Source organism: Lates calcarifer, linkage group LG20, assembly GCF_001640805.2.
Source record: "Lates calcarifer isolate ASB-BC8 linkage group LG20, TLL_Latcal_v3, whole genome shotgun sequence".
Classification (NCBI taxonomy): domain Eukaryota; kingdom Metazoa; phylum Chordata; class Actinopteri; family Centropomidae; genus Lates; species Lates calcarifer.
In genome coordinates this window covers 7,178,023-7,199,108 of record NC_066852.1, presented here as the reverse complement: position 1 = coordinate 7,199,108, position 21,086 = coordinate 7,178,023, and the positions used below count along the sequence as shown (strand labels likewise).

The following is a 21,086-nucleotide window of genomic DNA, read 5'->3' as shown; positions in this document are numbered from 1 at the left end:
CAGGAGAGTAGGCACCAGTCAGAGAGCTGTGGTGTAATCTATTGGCCACCAGTGAAATAAACAACTTTACCGATGTCTGAGCTGCTTTCAAGGTACTGTAGGTGGAAATCGGCAACCAAGCCTTATTACAACTGTGACTGCTGTCCGGGGAGTGCATTGAAGTGCTGGGTTGATACAGATACTTACAGATAATGACAAACCGGCATAGTGTGTCACCCCAAAGCCCTGCAGACAGATCTATCAAATGATTAAAGCTGTGTCCCAGGGGAAGTCATATCTTGTCAACCAGTTACATTCCCATCCTTCATGATGTTGTCAATCCACAAGCCATCCTGAAGACTCGGCTTAGTCGTCAGGGATCAGAGACTAAGCTCACTGTGCATTGTTTGTCAAGCTTAGCCCCAGCAGCAAGCTTAAGATAATGCTGGATGACATTTAAAAAGCACCGCAGTGCCATTTATCAAGACTAGACATGATAATGTTCTCATCAGTGAACTGATGAGTCTGGTGTGTGCCTCTATAGATGGAATCTATGTAGAATAGAATGGGTGCTTTCGATGAAAACCGAAAAATTAGACAATGGCAACTACAAGAATAAGTAATGATACAATAAGTGATATCACAGTCTTCTTGGCTTCTACCTGTGTATACATTATCAAAGTCACATTTAAACTGTGGTCACAATCAGAAATAATCGTTTCGTTTTCTGTTTAAGGGTACAGAGAAAATGCAGTTTTGTCAAAGAATTCATCTGGTAGATATATTGGAGAAGCAAGTCCCTGGTGAGACATCTCCTGCAGCTGTGTCTGCGATGTGAGAGCGAGTTCAGTGCGGGGGTGAATTGAAGTGCACAGTGTAGTGATTCTCAGTTTCCCCCCTCAGCACAACGCTGATTTCACCATGCTTTACTGGAGTTAATGTGAAAATGAAGCGGTGCTACAGCGAGACCCGGGGCTGACGCCAGCGTGAAGAGCGCCACTGGTGAAGTGTGTCGGGCTTGAGTGCGTCTGTCACCAAGGGAGAGAATACTGTGCGATGTGGAAGGTGTAATTTGCAGCGCTGATGACATTGTTTAAAAAAATAGTGGAAAGAGAAAAGCGGAGGTGAACTTTTGTGGCAGATATCAGAGCTGAAGAGCTCCCTGGATTGTCATAGAGAGCTCTGCTGGCAGCAAAATTGCCTGTGAGCGTATTACTGCTGTGTGGGAGGGAGCTGAGGGCTTGTTTTTCTCTCTCTGTCTCATTCTCTCTCGGTTTCCTGAGAGGAGGACTGGTGTTAGAGCTGTGTGTACTTGCAGGCTGTGGGCCGCCACCTGCTGTAATCTCAAGTGATATAGAGAGCAACAATCACGCCACAAATCACCCAGGCAGCTCCCTAACTCATTCAGTGGACTGGAAAGAGAAGGTTGGCCTTTCACTGCACCAGTGTTGGTTTACTGCCCCAGGCTCCCTGCACTGCCCTCGTGCTAACCTCTGCCGTCTGTGTGGGTTTGTGTGTCAAGAAATCAGGGCTGCCTGTGGAACTTGACCTGATGCGCAGTGGAAAGATGACCTGACTACCATTGGCCTTTTGTGCGTTCTGAGGAACGGCCGCAGTCAAGGACAGTCTCTTTTTCCCTGCCTGGGGCTGGGAGGTCGCAGAGAGGTCGCTGCCCCCTCCCTCCAGACATAACTGCTGGAATAAAGAATTGTTGTTGTTTTGGCTCAACCACAAGCTTAATACAAATCAAAATGCTCTTTTGATATTTAATAAGTGTACATGTTTTGAGAAATAAGACAGGGATCTGAAGGATTTCACTCTGAATGATACATCACTGAAGTAGATTCCAGGCGTTTCCCCAGTGGTCTTTGCTTTTGTTGGTTATTCATCCCCTGCTAGGAGCATTTAATGTATCTCTAAGGGGTAAAGGAAGCTCAATATCCTGTGTTGCACAGGGGGAAGCCCCCCCCCCCCGCTCTCCATGGCTGCAACTACAGAGAGAGAGAGAGGCTGTATTTCATGACCATGAAAGGGGCCGCCCCAGCCATGCCTCTTCTGCTGACACAGCCAAACAAAGGTTAACAAATCAAGGGTAGCACCGGCTGATTTACTGCCTCACTGCTGGAAACAATGGCCCAGCCCCCATGTCTATAGCTCACATTTACTTTGTTTGTCAGCAGGCAGAAAATTATGGCAACATTTCCAACTGTACATTTTTCAAAATCACATTTAAATGTTTATATTGATCACAGCTCATTAGTCCTGATCCCCGCTGCAAGGGATTGCTCGTCCAGACTTCTTCGTTTGGTTTTAACATGTGCACAACAACTGACAACTGTCAAGGAAAATGTTTTGTTTACTGAATACAATCAGTGAACTTCTAATAACATGAATAATACAATATCCATTCAAACCTGATATGTATATATATATATATATATATATATATATATATATATATATATATATATATATGTGTGTGTGTGTGTGTGTAATTGTAATCGGGTCTAATTATTGAATTTCTGGTGGGTTAATACTGAGACCGTGTATCTCATCAGTGCCTACTCTGTAGAAGCTTTTTGATTGAGGATCACTTTTAAGGAGATGTTGTGAATGGGTCTGTTGCCACTGAAGAATCACACACACACACACACACACACACACAGCAGCGGTGCTGGCCAGTCTCCTTCCACCCCCTCCAGCAACACAAAGAGGTCATTCAGAGTTTGTTCCCCAAATCCTGAGGTTAGAGACTAAGTAAATCCATCCATCTTAATGCACTTATTTCAGCACCGGGAGAGCTGGAGGGAGACTGTGTAAACACTCCTATATCCGACATACCACGCTAAACCCAAAGAGCCTGGAACCCATCAGGCCAAAATTAAAGGTCTACATCTCAAACACAAACATTTAAATGGGCTGCACTCCAGAGATCAAAGTGAAAGGTCTTAGTTTTCCTGCCCCCCCCCCAGTCCTGCCACACTCAGATATGTGGTTTAGCAGCCAGTCCGGGTTGAATGGTGAGCAACTGTATACTGTACATGTCTGTTAACGCCCTGTGGCATGTTTTGTGTTGGGCTGGATAAAGCAAATGGACTTGCATAAGCAAACTCTTTGTCTGATAAATGCATCTCTGATAACAGTTATGGTTTTTCACTTTTTAGCTCCTCCTAATTTTATTTTCACATGAAGGGTTGTGGGAAAGCTGCACTTCCAGTGCGTGAACTGTCACAAAGATACATTTCTTTTTTTTAGAAAACATCTTCCTTCTTGAGGTGTTATATTGTCATTGTCTTTGACGTATGTTGACGGTGGAGATGTCACAGGCTAGTGGTGGTGGATGGGCGGGTGGAGGTGTTGAAAGCACCTCCTGTTCCCAGGAGAGGTCCTCCTCCCATCACCATCACCAGCATCCACTGATCCAATGTGACATCAGCCACTCTCCTGCCAACTGTGCAGCATTAACAGGGTCAGAGTACCACATACACACATACGCACACACACTCACAGACACACATTGACACACCACTTATCAAGACCCAGCCATTCCCAGTGCACTGTTGGTGTGTTCAGGCCAATTATGCCTGTGTCAGTCTTTGGTCCCTGCAGCAGAGGTGACATTGCCAAAGAGGGACAGAAAGCAGACCGCCTTAATGAGGCCTCATGGTGGCTTAGAAGTGTATGTGCATATGAGTGTGAGTTCCTGTGTGCACACATAAAAGCAGGAGTGCTGGTCCGGAATGATCTCCCCTTCTATCATCATCTACCATGTGTGTCTGACAGTCTTTTCCCTTCTCAAGGTCTTTCCCCTCCAGTCATTTCCATCAAGCTTGCCTGTCCAAATCTCTGTTTTTTAAGCAAGCGCTGCTGCCTCATGATGTCACTCTAGCAAACAGATTTTGGTTCTGGTGAATGACTTGAGGGTTCTGTCCCAGAAAAGCAGCATAGCAGCTTTGCAGACACATGTACTAAAAAGGAGATGGGATTAACACAGCAGGATAAGATGTTACTGTTCACTGTGAAATGATTCACTCCGACAATGTTCGTGTTGCTTTGAGCAGCATGAAGGAGGATTTGGTCTCACTTAGGAAAAAAAACATACCACTGATGAGGAGGGTGAATGACGACTAAAAACTAATAGAACCACCCATTTTGAATTATACAGTCTCATCAAGTTTATAAAACAATTCCAGAAGGCCTTAGATTCCTCAGACACCGCAGGGCGTTGCCATCATGTTCAAATTCTCTCCCCGCATCAAATAAATAACGGCGGCTATAATCTCAGTCATCCTCAGCTGTTATTCTAGGATCCTGGAAATGGAAGCCTAGACTCTGACCTTATGGTTCAAAACTGTCTACTGCCATCTTATAGCCGTTTTCTTTTTTTTTTTTTTTTTTTTTTTACAAAGGAAAGATATTGGGTAAAGGATGCTTTCTGTTTCCCCATTGGCTTATCCAGTACCAGCAGAGGGTCAGCACTGTGGAAGTGAAAGTGTACACACAGCCTTTTAACAGACACAAAAAGCTGAGAGAGAGCGAGAGCATGAGGACTCTGATCAGGATTGATGAAAGCAAGGCTTTAATTGCTCCCACAAGAGAAGAGGTTATCTTTTTTTCCCTTCTCGCCCTCTCTGATTCTCATAAATATGCAGAACAGAAATAAAGCCCTGATGAGCCGCAGGGCAGATTAGAGAGGACTATAGAGCAGGATCCTAGTTTGTTAGCAGCAGTCCACAGATCCCTTGCATGTGTTTCTGCTCTGCACACACATTGCCTGGCTTTCATTTGTCTCCAACCACATTTCATTATATTTCCATAGGCCACTGACTGCATAAGGTAAGGTACAGGGAGTGCTAGGAGGTTGTGATGGGGCTGTTGTGGGACTGTCAGGGTAATATTGCCCCCTGGTGTTGGGTGTAACCTCAAGATATACTAGGGCTTCTGATCAGAGTGGGTGGAGAGGCCATGGCTAATTTGTGCTGGTGATTTGCACGTGTCCTTAAAGGTCTATATGTATTCTGGAAAAATTTAAAGCATGTGCATTTGATACAAACAAAGTGTAGCAAACTGCGCAGTGTTCCATTTTATCACCATCTTTTGGTTTATCGTCTCTGGCTTTTGGCCACTGTTCTTAGAGGCCTGCCCAAACCCATCAACGTCCATCGGCCTGACACCATCTGTTACAGATTAAGCTGCTCCTGGAGGGAGCTATTTGATTTCGGGGTTTCACGAGCCCCTCTTTATTCCACGTGTCAGATTTTACTGTAAATACTGTCGTACAAAAACCAAAATCCCACAAGGGATTGCGTTTTCAGGGCCTTCAAGCCAAGAGCAAACGGGCCATACAGGCCGGTACAGGCAGCACGTCTGGTTTAGCTCTTAAAGCGCTGAGACAGGGGCTCTGCTGGGCCATTTAGAGGCAAAGCTGGGAAGCTGTGTTTGGAAGCTTTTTCCCTAAACCCTGCGCTCAGTCAGTGTGCAGTGTGGTGTTGTGATGTATGAATCCCCTGGCCATGCCTGACACTAGCGAGCCTGTCTGAGCCCATGTCTTCGCAGAGTAGGAGGCCGTGGACAGAGGCTGCATTGTTCCCCTAAAGTAACCCAAGCTCAGGGCAGCCGCTGCCCAAAGGGGGATATCAAGTTGTTCTCTCCACACTAACACCACAATCCTAGCTTAAGCTCTGAGGCTTGACGAGGGAGCAGAGGGGCAGCTGACTGTTTGGACGAGAGTGCAGTTCAAATAAACAGCTTAAATCCCAACCAGCCTCCCCTACACTAACCCGCCCTTGCCAAGTATCACAGTCCCACAACCATAGCTCATCACTGTGAAGCTTGCCAAAAGCCCTCAGCTAATTTGTGGTGTTATTTTGAAAAGCATGTTGATGTGAGAAAGAAGGCTGCGAGAAGAGAGTGAGAACTAAGGCCTGGTTACAACTCCCTGCTTCCCCTTCTGTGAGCGATGGGTAGGTTTACCACCACATCAGCAGACCACACAGTATTTCCAGGCTAGAGGGAAGGAGGGATGAAAGTGCGAGTGGATAGGAGAGGAGCCATTAACAGCTTTGTTTCTGCCCTGGGTGTCCCGCTAATCCAACTGCAGTGAAACCTGAGCAAGGAGGTAATGAGACAGCACTTGACACGCTCACACACACATGCACATAGACACATCGGCAGCTTCTGTACTGCCAGCGAAGACTTAGAAAGAGAAAAGGCTACATGCAAATTGATACTTCACCAGATTCTCAGACATTTGATCCATTCATTCAAGCTATTACCCCTCTGGAATGAGTTTTAACACTCGGCACAGGCTGTATTGAATCTGATCCTTGCAAGCAGCCGGAATGTGCGGTGTGGATATGTGTAAAACCAGTTGGCCCCATTTGAAAAAGACTGAAAGAGGCCCAGACTGATGACTCTCTGGGGACAGATTTCTCTTTCCAGCCCTCCATGCCTCTCTCCCTGGTGAAATCATGGTGGTGTCAGTGTGTCAGTTCGAGCTGTCACTCTCCTTATTGCTGGAAGCCAGTTACTCTCATACTCTGCCTCCTGGCTGAAGAGAGAGAGAGGGAGAGGAAAGAGCAGGAGCAATAGAGAAAGAAAGAGGGTCTTTTTCCACTTGACACAATGGATGAGCAGAGTGTCAACACCCCTTGATGCAATTGGAGAGTCTCAAAAGAAAGAAGGAGAGAGCTAAGGCTGTCTTTCACCTCAGAGGAGCCAACTGTACAATTAACAAGACACCCCCTGTGGGTGGATTTGGTACAGTCCACTTGGCTTAGCTGACAGGCTGACAGGGCTTCATGGAGGACAGGCCAACACTGAACAGATCCAGGCAGTGGACATAAAGCTGCAGTACATGCACCTCAGCCAGGGTGGCATTGGACCTGTTGACTGGTAGAGTCTTCTGTGTGTGTGTGTGTCTTAGTGAGTGAGAGAGAGAGAAAAAAAAAGAGTGAGAAAGTTGAAGGTGTTTATGAGCGGGTGTGGGTTTTTTATGAGCATGTGACTGTAATTGAGATTTAAGCATGTGTGCGTTTGAAGTTTGTTGGTTCATGAGGCGATTGTCTATTGTTTCCCTAAGCTGCCACTGTGACTGACAAGAAACACATGTTGCAGTGCCAGTCAGTGTGTTGTGAAATTTTTCAGTTGTGCTGACACACAGCCTGAATCTTCTCTATTCTGAGATCCTGTTTTTGTTTTAGACTTTCTTTGCTCTAACTGAAATAATTTAACCTCTTGAATGGATTCAAGTTAGTGATTTATCACATTAGTGTAATTTACAGTCTTTAGACAGTGTTCTGAAACAATGCCTAGACATTGTTTATATCTGTTTTTCAGCAGATGTACTCACATCCCCCCGGGACATGATAGTGTGTGTTCTACTGTTGTGCAGTGGGGACATTAAGCTGTGTTCATGTTGAGAAACACATGAGCCAATGTTTTGCGGCAGATCCTATCAGGACCTCTTATAATTCCCATCGCACACCTCAAGTCAAAGCATTTACTCACTATTGCATGGATTTCAAAAACATGTCGTCTTTAAGGATAGGCCCAGATTGGCTCGTCACACTGGTGCAACACAGCACAGAAGAAATAAAATGAGGTTCTGTTTTTCAGCCTCAAGCACCAGTGTCAGTCAAAGCAGCTGAGCTTTACAATGGCAAAGTTGCATGACAAGCATTTTTATTTTCAAATGGGAGTCTGTGACAGTTTACACTTTTGACTTGTGGTCTGCAGTGCCTCTGAGCTGTAAATGTTTGAACATAGAATGATGCAAGGTTGTTTTGTTGTTGTTGTTCTGGACAAGTAGAAATTTTTTACGAGTACCAGTAGAAGTTTTCCCTTCTAGTAGTGTTGGAGCAGTGCTTTAATGAGTGGGCCTCCATCTTGTACATATTGTCCTCCTGCTGGTTGCATGCTGTTCTGTTGATTGACATACTGTACTGTGGCAACAAGCCAAGAAATATGCCCATAAAGGCAGCGCAGAAGAAGAATGCATGCTATCAAACATAGATGTAAGCAATGAACAATTTAAAGTCAACTGAAAAAATGGGTGTTGCAAATGTTTTATGAGTTTATATACGCATGCCACTTTTTGAGAAATACTGAATGTAAACATAAAGTTTGTTTACAAGAGAACTTGACACACCTTTATATTTTACGTGTATGTAATATGGTCTGATGACATGTACTGCTGACATTTCATAGGCCAGAGTGAAACAGTGTAGCTATAGTACTCACACCATAGGGACAAAAACTCTAATGAATTTGTTGAATATCAGCTAAGTAAATGATTTGGAATGATCACTGAGGGTGAGTGTACCCTGTCACACTTTGCATAACACTCGTAATGCCACTGGCAATGTGATGCCTTCCCCCTATCCTCAACAGTGACAGACATTTCATGGCTGGCTTCGGAGGAGACACACTGACACATACACTGCTGTGAGCCTCTCAGCAGCCCTGCCACTGCGTGTGTTTCTCAAGGGAATAACATGCACACAAAAAAATTCTTCACTGGCCACCAACCATCTCTTACTCCTCACTAGTAGAGATATCATGGTTTGTGAGAAGTCCCATCAGCTGGCTTATGTACATGTGACATGTTTGAGGTCAAACGGTCTAGTCCATTCTACAGCTGCCGTGTCTTTCAGTGTAGTTTTACACTGCTGTGACAGTGTGTTCTGACCAATTGCTGTGGACTGGTTGGGTCCTCATTACACACTGCTATTATTTCAAAGGCTCAGTGAGCCTGGGCATGACAGCCAAACCTGCAGAGGATCTGTCAGCCGCGGGCAACAAGTGTCCCCCTGAGGGCTGCCCTGCACAGGCCCCTGGCAGGAAAAGTCTCGCTCCTTGGCTGGCTTTCCACCCACCCCTTCTCGCGGTCACCTGTGCCAGAATGCCCGTCATCGAGTCCCTGACCCAGCTCATCTCCCATTACGGTCTCTCCAGCCTGACCTCACACCCTCAGGGATATATAAAGATTTGTTCTCTAAAGGGGAGCTGGAAATGAGACACTCTACTGCCACTGATCCCACGTTACATCCTCATGTGCACGTAAAGATGGTGATGGTGTTTTCAGCGGTGCAGCGAGGGGGAAGGTGTCCAAACATTTAGGCCTCAGGAGCTGTCTAAGCAGCAGATTTTCCACATGCTGTTGGGGTGAGAAGGGAGCAGTGAGAGTGAGACGCAGGAGCAGTTAAGAGCTATTACAGGAGCATCTGTAATCAGAGCTACTGTGGGTGGAAGAGTGTTGTCGCTGCAGCTCTCTGTTAGTAAATGGCTTCATTATAACCTGAGAGAGAGGAGACAGAACACTTTGCCCCAACCAGACAGAATATGAATGGTGCACGGATGGATACTAGAAAAGGTAGGAGACAGAGCAAAGCAAGTTTCTCTCCCTTTTTGCTCTTTCCTTGTATTTCTCTCCTGCGTTTTTCTCTTGCACTCTGTCAGACTGTAAACATGTGTAAGTGCTTGTTCTCTGTGGTCTGGCAGCCGCTTTTCTATGGCCTTGCATCTGTCAAAAGAGCTCAGAACATTCAGTGGCTTACTAAGCCCAATTACCACTGATTGCTACCATTTCACAGAGGATCACAGTCACAGACAGTCTATCTTAGCAGAGGAGTCAGGGGTTGGTGTGTGGTTAGCCACACACACACCATGCACCATGACATCACTGCATACGCACACACTATTTATATTTACATACGCACTTGCTTTGGCTTCACAAGTTGTAATACAAAATTCATAAACCAAATGAGACAGGCATGAAATATAGATGTTAAGAGTGGCGGCTTAACAGCTCTCCCCCGCCACCCGCCTGCCTGGCCTTTTGCTCAATCACCGCTTGTTAAAGCAGCGGTTTGTGTTACTGTGAGGTGATATCAGCACAGTGTGGTATTCTCACTGAAAGACTACACATGTCATGCTCTCACAGCCAGAATAGTTGGCCTGCTCACCTAACACACCCCCCACCCCCCACCTTTAATTCTGTTTAGCTTCCCACTCCCCTTCCCCAGCCGCCCCTGGGAGTCTAGCACTAATAAAAAAGCTCCAGTCCAAGACCCTCCACACGGCGGGACGTCCAGGCTGTGTAACCCAACACCCCTCCCGCCTCTAGCTTTAGAGAGTTGCTGACATGACGGAGAGTCTGGGAGGGCCAGCAGGGGAGCGTCCATCATTGTCAGGCCCCAGCACCCTGAGCTCCCATCTGGGGCATGTCCAACATGCATGCCTGAGTGCTGTGAACTCATTGCTGTGAGGTGCTCCGACACTCTGGAGATGTAAGGGGGTATCACAGAGTGCAGTGTTACTGCTCTCAGAGCAGCTAATGCTGTTAAAGTCTTCAGAGCTGGAGAAGGGAGGGATAAGGAGCTAATAGACTGGAGATTCTCTGGAGGCTTTTGCTATGAGATCAGGAAGAAAGTTCCCCCAAGGTTACTGACACAGGGAGTCAGCTTCTGAACTGATAGCACAAGACCAAAGAGCAAGTCTTAGCTCTCCTACTCAACACTACAGTTGTAAACATTTGGTTAGTCTATAGCTTTTAGCATAGCAGGAGATAAAAGGAATTGATCATTTCCACTGCAAAAGTCGCTTAGAGTCAGACACATAAAGCTTCTGTAGATGCAGTGTGGGGTGGTGTCTCTGCGGATGAGGAAATGAATCCCATGGTTAATGTGCAGACTTAGGCTTCACGGACTGTCGCCACTTAGGGCACCAGAGAGGGGTATTAGAACATCAGGGATTTCAAAACGCCTTCCAGTCCCACAGACATGGGAGTTGAGCTCAGATGTCATCCACTAATATGAACCCTGGGGTATTCCACTGTGAAAGACAGACTCTCCTGACTGTGAGAACATTGCAAGTTTCACACGTGTAGTATTCATTAGAGGGCTGTTGTACTAGACTGCATATAGCTGTACCTAATAAACTGGCTCTCTGTGCTGTGACACTGACACTTTAACATTCACAGGCAAGGATGTCAGTGACAGCAAGCTCTGACAGAAAGCAGTCTGCTGTTTATTGTTCTCTTTTTGTGGGAAGGAGATCTGTTAAAGATGTCTGCTATTAATGAGACTGCAGTCTTCATTAAGAACAAATAAACAGAGCCCGATCCTTCACCAAGGAGCTTATTGGAGAACATATGGTGTCTAAACCACTCCTGAGGTCAGACTACTGTCAACACTTGCTGCTCAATTACAACTTTCATTTTGTTGTCAAACAAAATATGTCAACAGAAGAGGAGCGATTTGCTGTGTTTTTTCTTTTTTTTCTTTGCTGAGACTAAATGGTTTCCAGACTAAGGCCTGGGGAAAAATTGTCTCTTAAAACATTCTGCATAACTAGGGGCTGTGAATATTTTTGAGGGAGATTTTATTGTGCCAGCTCCTGAACGCCCAGCCCAGAACAGAGCGAGATCCTGATTGTAATTAATGTTTACTGAGACATACCAGTGCAAGATGGAATTTTCAATAAGGGCCTTGAATTCTTGTTCAGCACAGTGTGCATTTTAATTGATTCAACTTGAGCAAACAGTCTGACTCCCTCTGTTTGTTTTTCTGTTTTCTGAGGAGAAGCAGGATGATGATGTGAGTGAAGAAAAGAAGACAAAGTGAAGGGCAGAAAAATGTAGCCTCCTCTCAACGAGGCAGCCATTGTTTACCTGCTGTGAGTCCAGGCTCAATAGCCCAGGGAGTTTTAAAAAATGTCTCTAGACCAAATTAATGTGTTTCTTATGATTCACCTGCATCATGGAACCATTTTCAGTAAATGCATTATGTCAGCTGGAGTGTGGTAAAACTGTTGCCTCTGGAAGAGCAATGTGATCTGTGAAAGGTTTTGGGCATGACTTTGCTTACTGTCACACAGCAGGGAACAGGATGGAGAATGCCAGGCAGAAACAGAAAAACAGAGTTGCAGGGGGAACAGTGAAGAGTGGAACTTTAAAGGTTTCTGTCAGCTGTGACAGACAGCTCTGTGTTTTGGAGTTGTCAGCGCTTGTCCTTAGAAACTTTTTTTATTTTGATTTTTTCAAGTTTATTTTTTATTCCAGGCCGTAAATAGAGTGCTAAGTGCCTGCAGGCTACGTTTTCCATTCCCATTCACACCAAGCTAATTGCTGCCACATCTGGATTGACAGTCAAATAGAAAAAATACTTGTAAAATTCACCATCCACATGTTTAATATGATAATGCATTCTTAGAGAATTTATTGTTGTTTAGCTGTCACTGGGTCCAGACTAGTGGATGAGTTGAATCTTAATGACTTTGTCTTTTCTTCCAGCACTGCCATGAGGTTGACATTTGTGGACTATTTAACAGATTGTCATGAAATCCTGTACAGATGTTCACGAATGCCACAGGATGAATTGTAATAATTGTGTTTTTTATCATCAGGTCAAATTTTTATTTTGCCTGATACTTGGGTAATGACCATCAACCTCAGCTCTACTTTGTGCTTAGTGCCAAATAACAAATCCTTCTCCCCCGAATCATAGTAGTCATAGCTGGTGCTGCAGCATGACACTGGCACAGGACAGACCTGCAATGAGCACCCAGAGATTACCTGTCATTGCATCATCAGGTGCTCCCGAGTCCATAATGCAGAACAGACGGCCCTCTAGACCTGGTCCTCCCTCCCTGTTAGCACCTGTTTCCTAGATGCTCTCAACAGTTGCTCTATTGTCACAGCCTCACAGCCTCCAGTACAGTGACTGAACCTTCTCTGTATGGACGTGTGGTTGCTGTAAATAGAGATATGCAAATGAGAATGGCTAATGGGAATTATCTCTTACTATCTTTGAAACTGGTGTGGCTTCGGTTTACTAAAGCTAAGGTCACAGGTGTTTGTACATAAAAGATAGGTGGTTAGCACTGTCACCTCACAGAAGGAAGGTTCCAGGTCCAAACCTTTGTTCGTCCAGGCTTTTCTGTGTGGAGCATGTTCTCCCTGTACCTGTGTGGGTTTCCTCCAGGTACTCCAGCTTTGTCCCACAGTATAAAGACATGCAGGTTAGGGTAATTGGTGACTCTAAATTGCCCACAGTTGTTAATGTGTGAGTGAATGGTCATTTGTCTCTATATGTCAGCCCTGTTCAGTGGGTTAATCAATTATTTTTATTTCCTTCAAAGCTTCCTTTGTTTTTTTCTGAGAAAGAAATTACTTCTCTGCTGATTGTGGGATGTTTATTTGTAATAGTATTTTCTAACATCTGTGTCAGGCTCAATCTTCACTGCATTTCACCTCTGCTCTGTGCATAACTGTGATGTACACATAGTGGTCATGGCTCAGCTGTCAGTCTCGTGGCCTCTGCTATGTGTTAGGTTGTTGTTTTTATGTGATTGGAGCTATGTGACCCCTGCCTGGATGAAATCCCATAAATGAGTTTGAGGGTTTAGAATGTATTGAGGTGCTATTTCGAGAAGGATCGGATGGAAGGGGTGACAGCAAGGGACAGAAGCTTGGGATGTCGTAGCGGCCCTTGTAGCCATACATTTGTCAGGATGTCTCCGGGCCCAGGTGTAGGCTGTCACATCCACCCACACTCACAGGAGAGGGAGAGAGAGAGAGAGGGAGAGAGAGAGAGAAAGAGAGATTAGCAGAGTAGTTCTGGCTCAAATTGGGCACTAATGTATTTTTCAAAAGGACAGGTGCTGAGCTGCCAGTTGAGCTTTTAAAAGATGACGTTGTTGGTGCTTGTTTGTTAGTCATTTATATTGGTCAGGCTGTATCTAGTGATCACATTGAAATATAATATGCTAAATTAATCCTCTTATGCACTACCTAATGTAGTAATGACCTAACACTATATTAAACAACCTAATGTCATGCATCTCACTGTGCCAGGCCTCCTGTCACTCCCTCTGTGGATCGCAACATAGTGTAAAGACTGGTTCAAAGATCTGAGCCATGGCTGCAGCAAGCCAAATATCTTGCTGATGAAAGACCATTAACCAACCAATACACAGGCCTATTAACCATGAAGGCACAATGTGATATTAGCGGCACATTAAAAAATGCTAGCAGTAAATACAACTGTGTGGTGCTAATGAGTTGTGGTCCACTGCAGGACAGTAACAACAAAGATGGAAAACAGCAGGAAAGAGGTCTGCATAGCAATTAACTGTTCTGTTATCTGATGTCTTATTGCAGATTTTGATGACATTTTAAGGGGTAGAGTTTTTCATCTGCATTCGTCATACTGTGTTACATTTTTATGTTATCATGTTAGATTCAGTTCAGCCAGATCAGAGCTGGAGCCCATCTAATGATTACATGCTGCAGCGTAGCTCTAACCATGTGGGGAGATACGAATCAGAAGTTGGTGGTGTGGTGCATCTAATACACTGTGAACAGTAGGAGAAGGCTCACCCGGGATAATGAGTTATCCCCTTAAGCCCCTCACTGTGTCCCCTGACATCTAGCCTTAATAATTGGCTTTCCTGTACACAAACAACAGCTGACCCTCACAAAACCCTCCAATACCCTGTTTACCTCTAAAATGTGGCCTCCAGCTTTCGCCTCCCCAGCCCTAACCCACACACCCACAGGCCTCATTCTCTGCTCTAATGCTCCACCAAGCAGCGTGTGCTAGTTAGAAACCACAATACTACTGAAACGCTGAGAAACAGCAGGGCTCCACATTTTGAGTAACCCAAGTGGGAATTGCGCTTATTTGTTTCCAGGGATGAAGAAGACTGACAAATGAACCCTCACGGGAGGGAAACTGGTGTATACTCCTCGTCTCTTCTTCCCCGCTCCGCCTGGCCCTGGAGTCTTCATTATGACCAGAATAGACACCTTCTTTTTAGCGTGTTAGCACATTCTCAAAACAAGCCGTGGACCTCAGGGACTCAGAGGTGCATCGGGAGACTTGAGAATTGGGAATTTCTCTTCTGCTGTCTGCTGCGGTGAAGTTGTTTGCCAGCAGCAGTCTCTCTTGACCGGTAATAGCATTTGTAAGTGGAGAAGGACTGACATGGATGAGGGAGATGAATTTAAGGGCTGGGGCTTTCTTGTTCACTGATGCACATGAGGGTTGAACAGGGATGTGTTGTGCGTTGCAGTCTGCTAAAAGAAGAGATACAGTTTCTTTGTATGGGTTAGTTAGCTTTGAGGACTGACGCCTCTCTGCATGATGTGGGGACTTTTCTTCATTGTGTCTGTCTAAAGACAGCTAACAGAGACCATAACGCAAACACTTCTACCTGGCAGAGCGTGCCTTTTGTCTCCTGACAGGCTGGCAGATGTCCCAGTAAGCTCACCCACACAGAGCAGGCTGTTATTGTTGATATTGATTGTGATCTTGCACAAGAAATTAGCTCCCCTGACCCTTAAGTACAATATCACTTGCACCTGGGGCTGCTAATACCTCGCTTAGCATTTTAATGCTAATGGATGGAGGTTCTCATAGAGCCCTGTTAGCTCAGCCTGCTCCCACTGGAGTTGGTCTAGAGGGAGTGGTGTGTCAGGGAGATGGAAGCCCACTGTGACAGACTGCAGCTCTGCAGAGCAGGCTGCTGTCTCAGCCCAGGGGAACTGGGTCCCATCTACACCTCTCTGGCAAGTAAAGGATTTAGCTGGCTTCGCTAAGGGTGAGGAGGAGTCCTCGCTCCTGCCCCTAACCCCCCTTGAGGCCTGGGGAGAGTTAATTACAGTTTATGTATGCGCTGTCATCCCCCATGAGCCTCTCTGTCTCTGGAGCAGCCAAGCTGATGGCAGGTTTCTGAGCACTTTGTTCTGTAGGAGGAGCTCCCTGGAGAGAAATACCCTGGATGGAGCTTATTAGCTGTTGTTCTGTGTGACTTAAACACTGTACAGCAGTCATTTTTCATTCTTCGAATTAATTCACACTTTGGACATAATGGAGTCTACCCACAGCTTCTAATGGCAAGTAATTGCTGGTTTTTGGCAATTACTGAAAATCCATAAAACTAATCCTCACCTTATCAGACAGTAAGCTAAATGTGTGGCCGTCCTTCACGCTACATGCAAATGTGAAATAATGAATGTGTTGTTATCTTGTACTGACCTATAATATGCAGTCATCACTCTCAAGCTAGTTAGCATGTGGTCAAGAACAAACACCAATGTTTCCAAGCATAAATATCATTTATGCATAACTGTGCAGTTTTCTGTTTGTTTGTTTGTTTGTTTGTTTGTTTGTTTTTGGATAAAGTAAGATATTTTCTTTATGAGCAGTGAAAGAGAACAAATGTGACAGCAATATAATATTTGTTAACTATGCAAATTTGTACACTACACAATTCAGCTACGTGCAGTCAAGTGGAAGTTCTGTCACCCCCCCCCCAAAAAAATTAACCTTGAAAATGTACCTTGTGTATGATTTAGCCTGAACAAGAAAAACACATTTCAGCTGTGTAGTTTCTCCCCAGGGATGGTGCTAAAGGCTGCGTGAAAGGGCTTGGGAAGGAATTGGTGTTTGTGCAAGCAACACTGCAAACCCCAGCAGGGCGTGTCAGAATGAGAAAAAAAGAGGAGGAAAAAATGTGTCTGTCAGCTTAAAGCGCACACACTAACCACAGCGGAGGAGAAGGCAGTTAGACAGACAAGAGCTGACAAAAGGGCTCACACACATCATCTTTGTTAGAGCTGAAGATGTTCATCTGCAGTGTTTACCTGATCATTGTGGTCATTGTGCACATATGCAGCTTGATGTGTGTATGTTACAAAGCCATGATCTTTTAGGGTGTAGCAGGTTCAAATCCTTCAATTTCATGTCCATTGCATTCATCAATATGCCATGGTAAATTGATTTATATGTTTCTGTGATTTTTAACATTTTGTTCAAATGGACCACCAGCTTGAAAACTAATTGTTTTTGGTGATGCAGTTTTTATTCACACACATTTTTTCCTCTTTGTTTTACACAGTTCCAGATTTTGGCATCGATGTGCTCTCCACCAATGGCAGCCAGGAGCCTCACGGCCCAGGCCTCCTCAAGGTGTCAGGCCTAGAGCGCAGTCAAGAGAGGAGCCAGGAGAGCTGCAGGGATCCCCAACCCCCTGCATCCAGTACCCCCAGTCAGCCTTCGCCCCCCCAAGACCTCCCCCTTTCCCAGCCACAACCCCAGCCGTCCGTCCCCCAGCCCCTTTCCCCCCATTGGACCCAGGCGAACGGCCCTACAAAGGCTCCGGCCTCGACCCACCCGCCCCCACGTTCAGAGGCTCTCCCCAGGCCTCAGACGCCCGCAGCCCTGCCTCTCGCCCAGGGCCAAGAGCCCTCGCCACCCCCCCCTCCCCGGCCCCAGCACCAGCCTGAACTGCTGTCTCACCCCCGGCCGCCACCGACACCCAGCCTGCACCCACATCCACCATCGCCTGCCCTCCCGACTCAACACCCTCACCAACAGCATCCCAGTCACGCAGGGCCCCACCGGCCCCCGTCGCGCTGCCACCCCAGACCCCTTTCTGCCTACAACAGCCTCAACCTCAACGGTCACAGGTAAGGCTAATATCAGACAACCTCATAGACGGACAGATCAGTTTGTTACAAAAAAACACTCATGTCTCTCATGTCCTCATGTTTTCAGATGCAGAAAACTGAATGCAGTGCAGACAAAACCTCCACATCCATATACACTATTCACACATACTTGAAAATACTAGAATACCTCTTGAGCTGAAAGTAGGCATGATGCCCTATCAGTATGTAAATTGCTATCAGGCGGAGCTTTAAGTCCCCGAGCCAAACAGTAGCACTGATCATTAACAGCGAAATGTAAGGGCCACACTGCTCCCTGAGTGCCTGTGATTTATTAGCCACCCACATTGTCATCAGGGCTCTGTAGAAATTCTAGCCCCCATCAGTTATACAGGCATTATGTGCAATAGTTTGGTATAACCTTGAATCAGTACCATGCTGTTTTCATTTTGTTGATGAGAGGTTATTTGTATATGAGGAACAGGAGGAAAATTGGCTCAAAGTTGTAATATTCTTTCTAGATAAAATTAAATTCTTCGGAGTACTGTTAATTTTCTCAAGTTATTAAGAATCCTCAGAGGAACTCCACTCTACACACTCAAATACACCATCATCACGGTAATTTTTCATATGATTAAAAATAACAACAATAGAGCTAGTGCAAGGCGTGCTTTAGTCTGTTGTGTCCTATATCTGTTGAGAAGCACTGAGGCCTATGAGACTCTTCATTAATCTAAGACTCCAGGACTCCAGCATAGCTCCTTCAGAACCCACTCAGTCCCAACAACAGCTCTGCCTCGCAGGCTCTTAGGACTTGGCTTTGCCTCCCACTCTCTGTGCCAGCCCTGCCAGTCTGCCAGTGCGCCAACAGGGCCTGGCACCCGCTGTGAATAATCACGGCCGGGGCCCACAGCGAAGAGCGAGCGCTGCAAATGAGCTTTTAGGCTTAGTGCGTGGAGCTGTGGAGACGCAGGCTCTGTGGCTGCCCCCAGGGAAAACCCACACACACTACAAAAGACTGTTTGCTTACACATGCATACACACCCTCTCTCCCTCTCATCCCATTTCCGATGCACATGTTCACTACCTGGCTCTGGAGGAAGTGCCTTAACAGAAGCCGTTCAAAGACAGATGCTCGTTCTGTTATGCTTGCCAGTGGTGGTTTATTTGCATCTGAGGATGCTGCGAATGTGGTGTTTTCATGGATCATGTTTGCCCTGGATTCTGTGAAGCACAAGCGAGAAGTAGGGAGGCGTTTGTAAATGGAGGACAGTTGAGGTGTGAAAACACTGTGTTGGGAATTGAACGTTGGAGCAGATGGAGATTAGGGGATGTGGAGGAACAAGTGTTAATTTTGACTGATCACGCCTGGCTTAACCTCCATTTTTTTCTCCTTTTTTCTCTCTCTGTCTCTTTACAGCAGCAGCAGCAGGAGCAGCACCCCAGGCACCAAGCCCCACGGGCCCCCCCCTGGTCCCTCCTTTCACCTCCCACACCACCCGCCACCTCCTGCAGCGGCTGCAACAGCAGCAGCCTCCACCTTCCCCCTGCCCTTGGCGGCTAACCAGAGCACCCCCCACAGCTTCCCCCCTGCCTTGCAGTCCTCGCCACACCCACATCACCCCAATATGTTCGCTCCTCCAGCAGCCTTGCCTCCACCACCACCACTGACATCTAGCACCCTGCCAGTACCTGGACATCCTGCTGCTGGGAGTGCCTACTCAGGTAAGTGTCACAGGCTGCCAGCAAATGTCCCCACACCGCCCCCAGTTGGTGTGGCAGAGGACTGCACATCAGGCCGACCAAAAAAACAAAAGCGGTCTCTTATTTTAGCCAGTTGTTGCATCAGGACTGTTGCTAGGAAGGTCGAGACATATGAGAGTAAACAAGGAATCATTTCAGAGCAGCATTTTATTTTAAAGATGTGGAGACAGATGGACAAACAGAATGTTGCTCTGGAAATTATTTAAAGAAACAAGCAACTGAGTCCAAGATTATCCACATGTACTCCATGCCCGGGGTCTGTGTGTTTATAGTCCTGTGGACAGTTCAAGTTCACGCTGTCTGTCATGCTCTGATTGATCGATTCTCACACACCAGTAATACCCACCAGCAAGTCAGGCCACATGGCGAAAGCGATTACAGACCCCGTGCACATTTCCGAGCCGTGCTGTCAAACTAAATGTCAGGGTCAGTGTGGGAGGAGGAGGGACGCTCGCCTTGAGCAGTGTTCCAAGAACTGCCATTTTCACCTGGAATGGTGTTCATGTGCAAGAAATCAATTTGGTCAATACAGAGCGGAGTGGGCTGGATTTTGTTCAAAAGATACTAATGAAATTTTTATGAAGAGAAAATTCCACTCCCACTCCCAGCCCAATAAAGCTTGAAATGAATGCGGAAAATATTGTAGTGAGTCACTGTGGAATAGGAAGGATAAGGTTACTCTGGAGGAGACATAATCTCTCAAGGCAGGTTTTGTTGAATTTAGAGGAAAAGCCAGTGATTACTTGAAATCCATTCTTTCTCCACAGGCTGCGCAGAGGTTATTAGAACAACAGATGTTGTTCTCTCAGAGGGGCTGTAGTGTATCAAATCACAGCATTTGACAGTTCCAGCAGTCAGACGGTTCTAATCATCTCGGGTCTCGCTTAAATTTAAAATGACATGCTGATAATCACAGTCATTTCCTGCTTGTTTCTTCTTTTTTATATGTAACTTTGACATGGCTTTCTATTTGATGACATATGTAGCTCTGACACTGGAGTCTGGGGCCCTCCAGGGGTCTTCTGAGGGGCTTCCAGCAGAGCCTGAAAAAATGAGGAATTCTTTAATTTCACTGTAATTAAATTAACTAGAATATGTCTTACTTAGACACACATAAATACCAAGTCTAATTACAGTTTTTCTTTCAGAACTTTTTTTTTAACCTTTTCATGTACAGCCTAGCGAAAGCTTCACTGGAAAAACAATCTACCACAACAAAATTCTTACCATATGCAGGTCCCTGGGAGAAAACCTTACATAATGGGATCTGAGGCCATTAAGGGTGTATTCAGAGTCTGTTGTGTAAAAGGGCCTGAGAACTCTCGACAGTCACCCTCTCCTTATTAACAAACACAGTCCTAATCTTGCACTCTTGCCTCTTCTTCTCCAGAACAAGACCTTCTGCGTCAGGAGCTGAACACCCGTTTCCTGGCCTCCCAAAGCGCCGACCGCGGCGCCTCGCTGGGCCCTCCGCCCTACCTGCGCACCGAGTTCCACCAGCACCAGCATCAGCACCAGCATCAGCACCAACACACCCACCAGCACACCCACCAGCACACCTTCACGCCCTTCCCCCACGCCATCATGCCCACCCCAGCACCGCCTATGGTGCGTACCCCTGCCAGAAATGTGAGGATAAGTAGAACGCAACTGTGTTGGGTTGGGGAGGGTGGAGGGGGTCAGTGTGACATAACCAAATAGTTTTTATATGTCTTCTAATAATGACTTTTGAGTGTGTAGAAGAGTTGGCAGACATGGCACTGAAAGTGTTTTCACTTTGTGGGTGTGAGAGTGAAGATTTTACACAGTTTGACATGTGTGTGAGCGGCACACTGTAGGGACCTGTGAGTTTCTGTGGCGGCCTTTCAATGATGACCATGTGTGTCCGTCC

At 46.0% G+C, this 21,086-nt stretch overlaps 1 protein-coding gene across 2 annotated transcripts in view; it reads left to right on the top strand.

The window, feature by feature from the left end:
• auts2a (activator of transcription and developmental regulator AUTS2 a) overlaps window positions 1-21,086 on the top strand; it is a 289,146-nt gene that overhangs the window by 259,182 nt on the left and 8,878 nt on the right. For both annotated transcript variants that reach the window (XM_018691398.2, XM_018691393.2), the window contains exons 6-8: window positions 16,882-17,452; window positions 18,852-19,156; window positions 20,586-20,824. In XM_018691398.2, coding sequence (XP_018546914.1) covers window positions 16,882-17,452; window positions 18,852-19,156; window positions 20,586-20,824 — 1,115 coding nt within the window. The remainder of the gene's footprint in view (window positions 1-16,881; window positions 17,453-18,851; window positions 19,157-20,585; window positions 20,825-21,086) is intronic.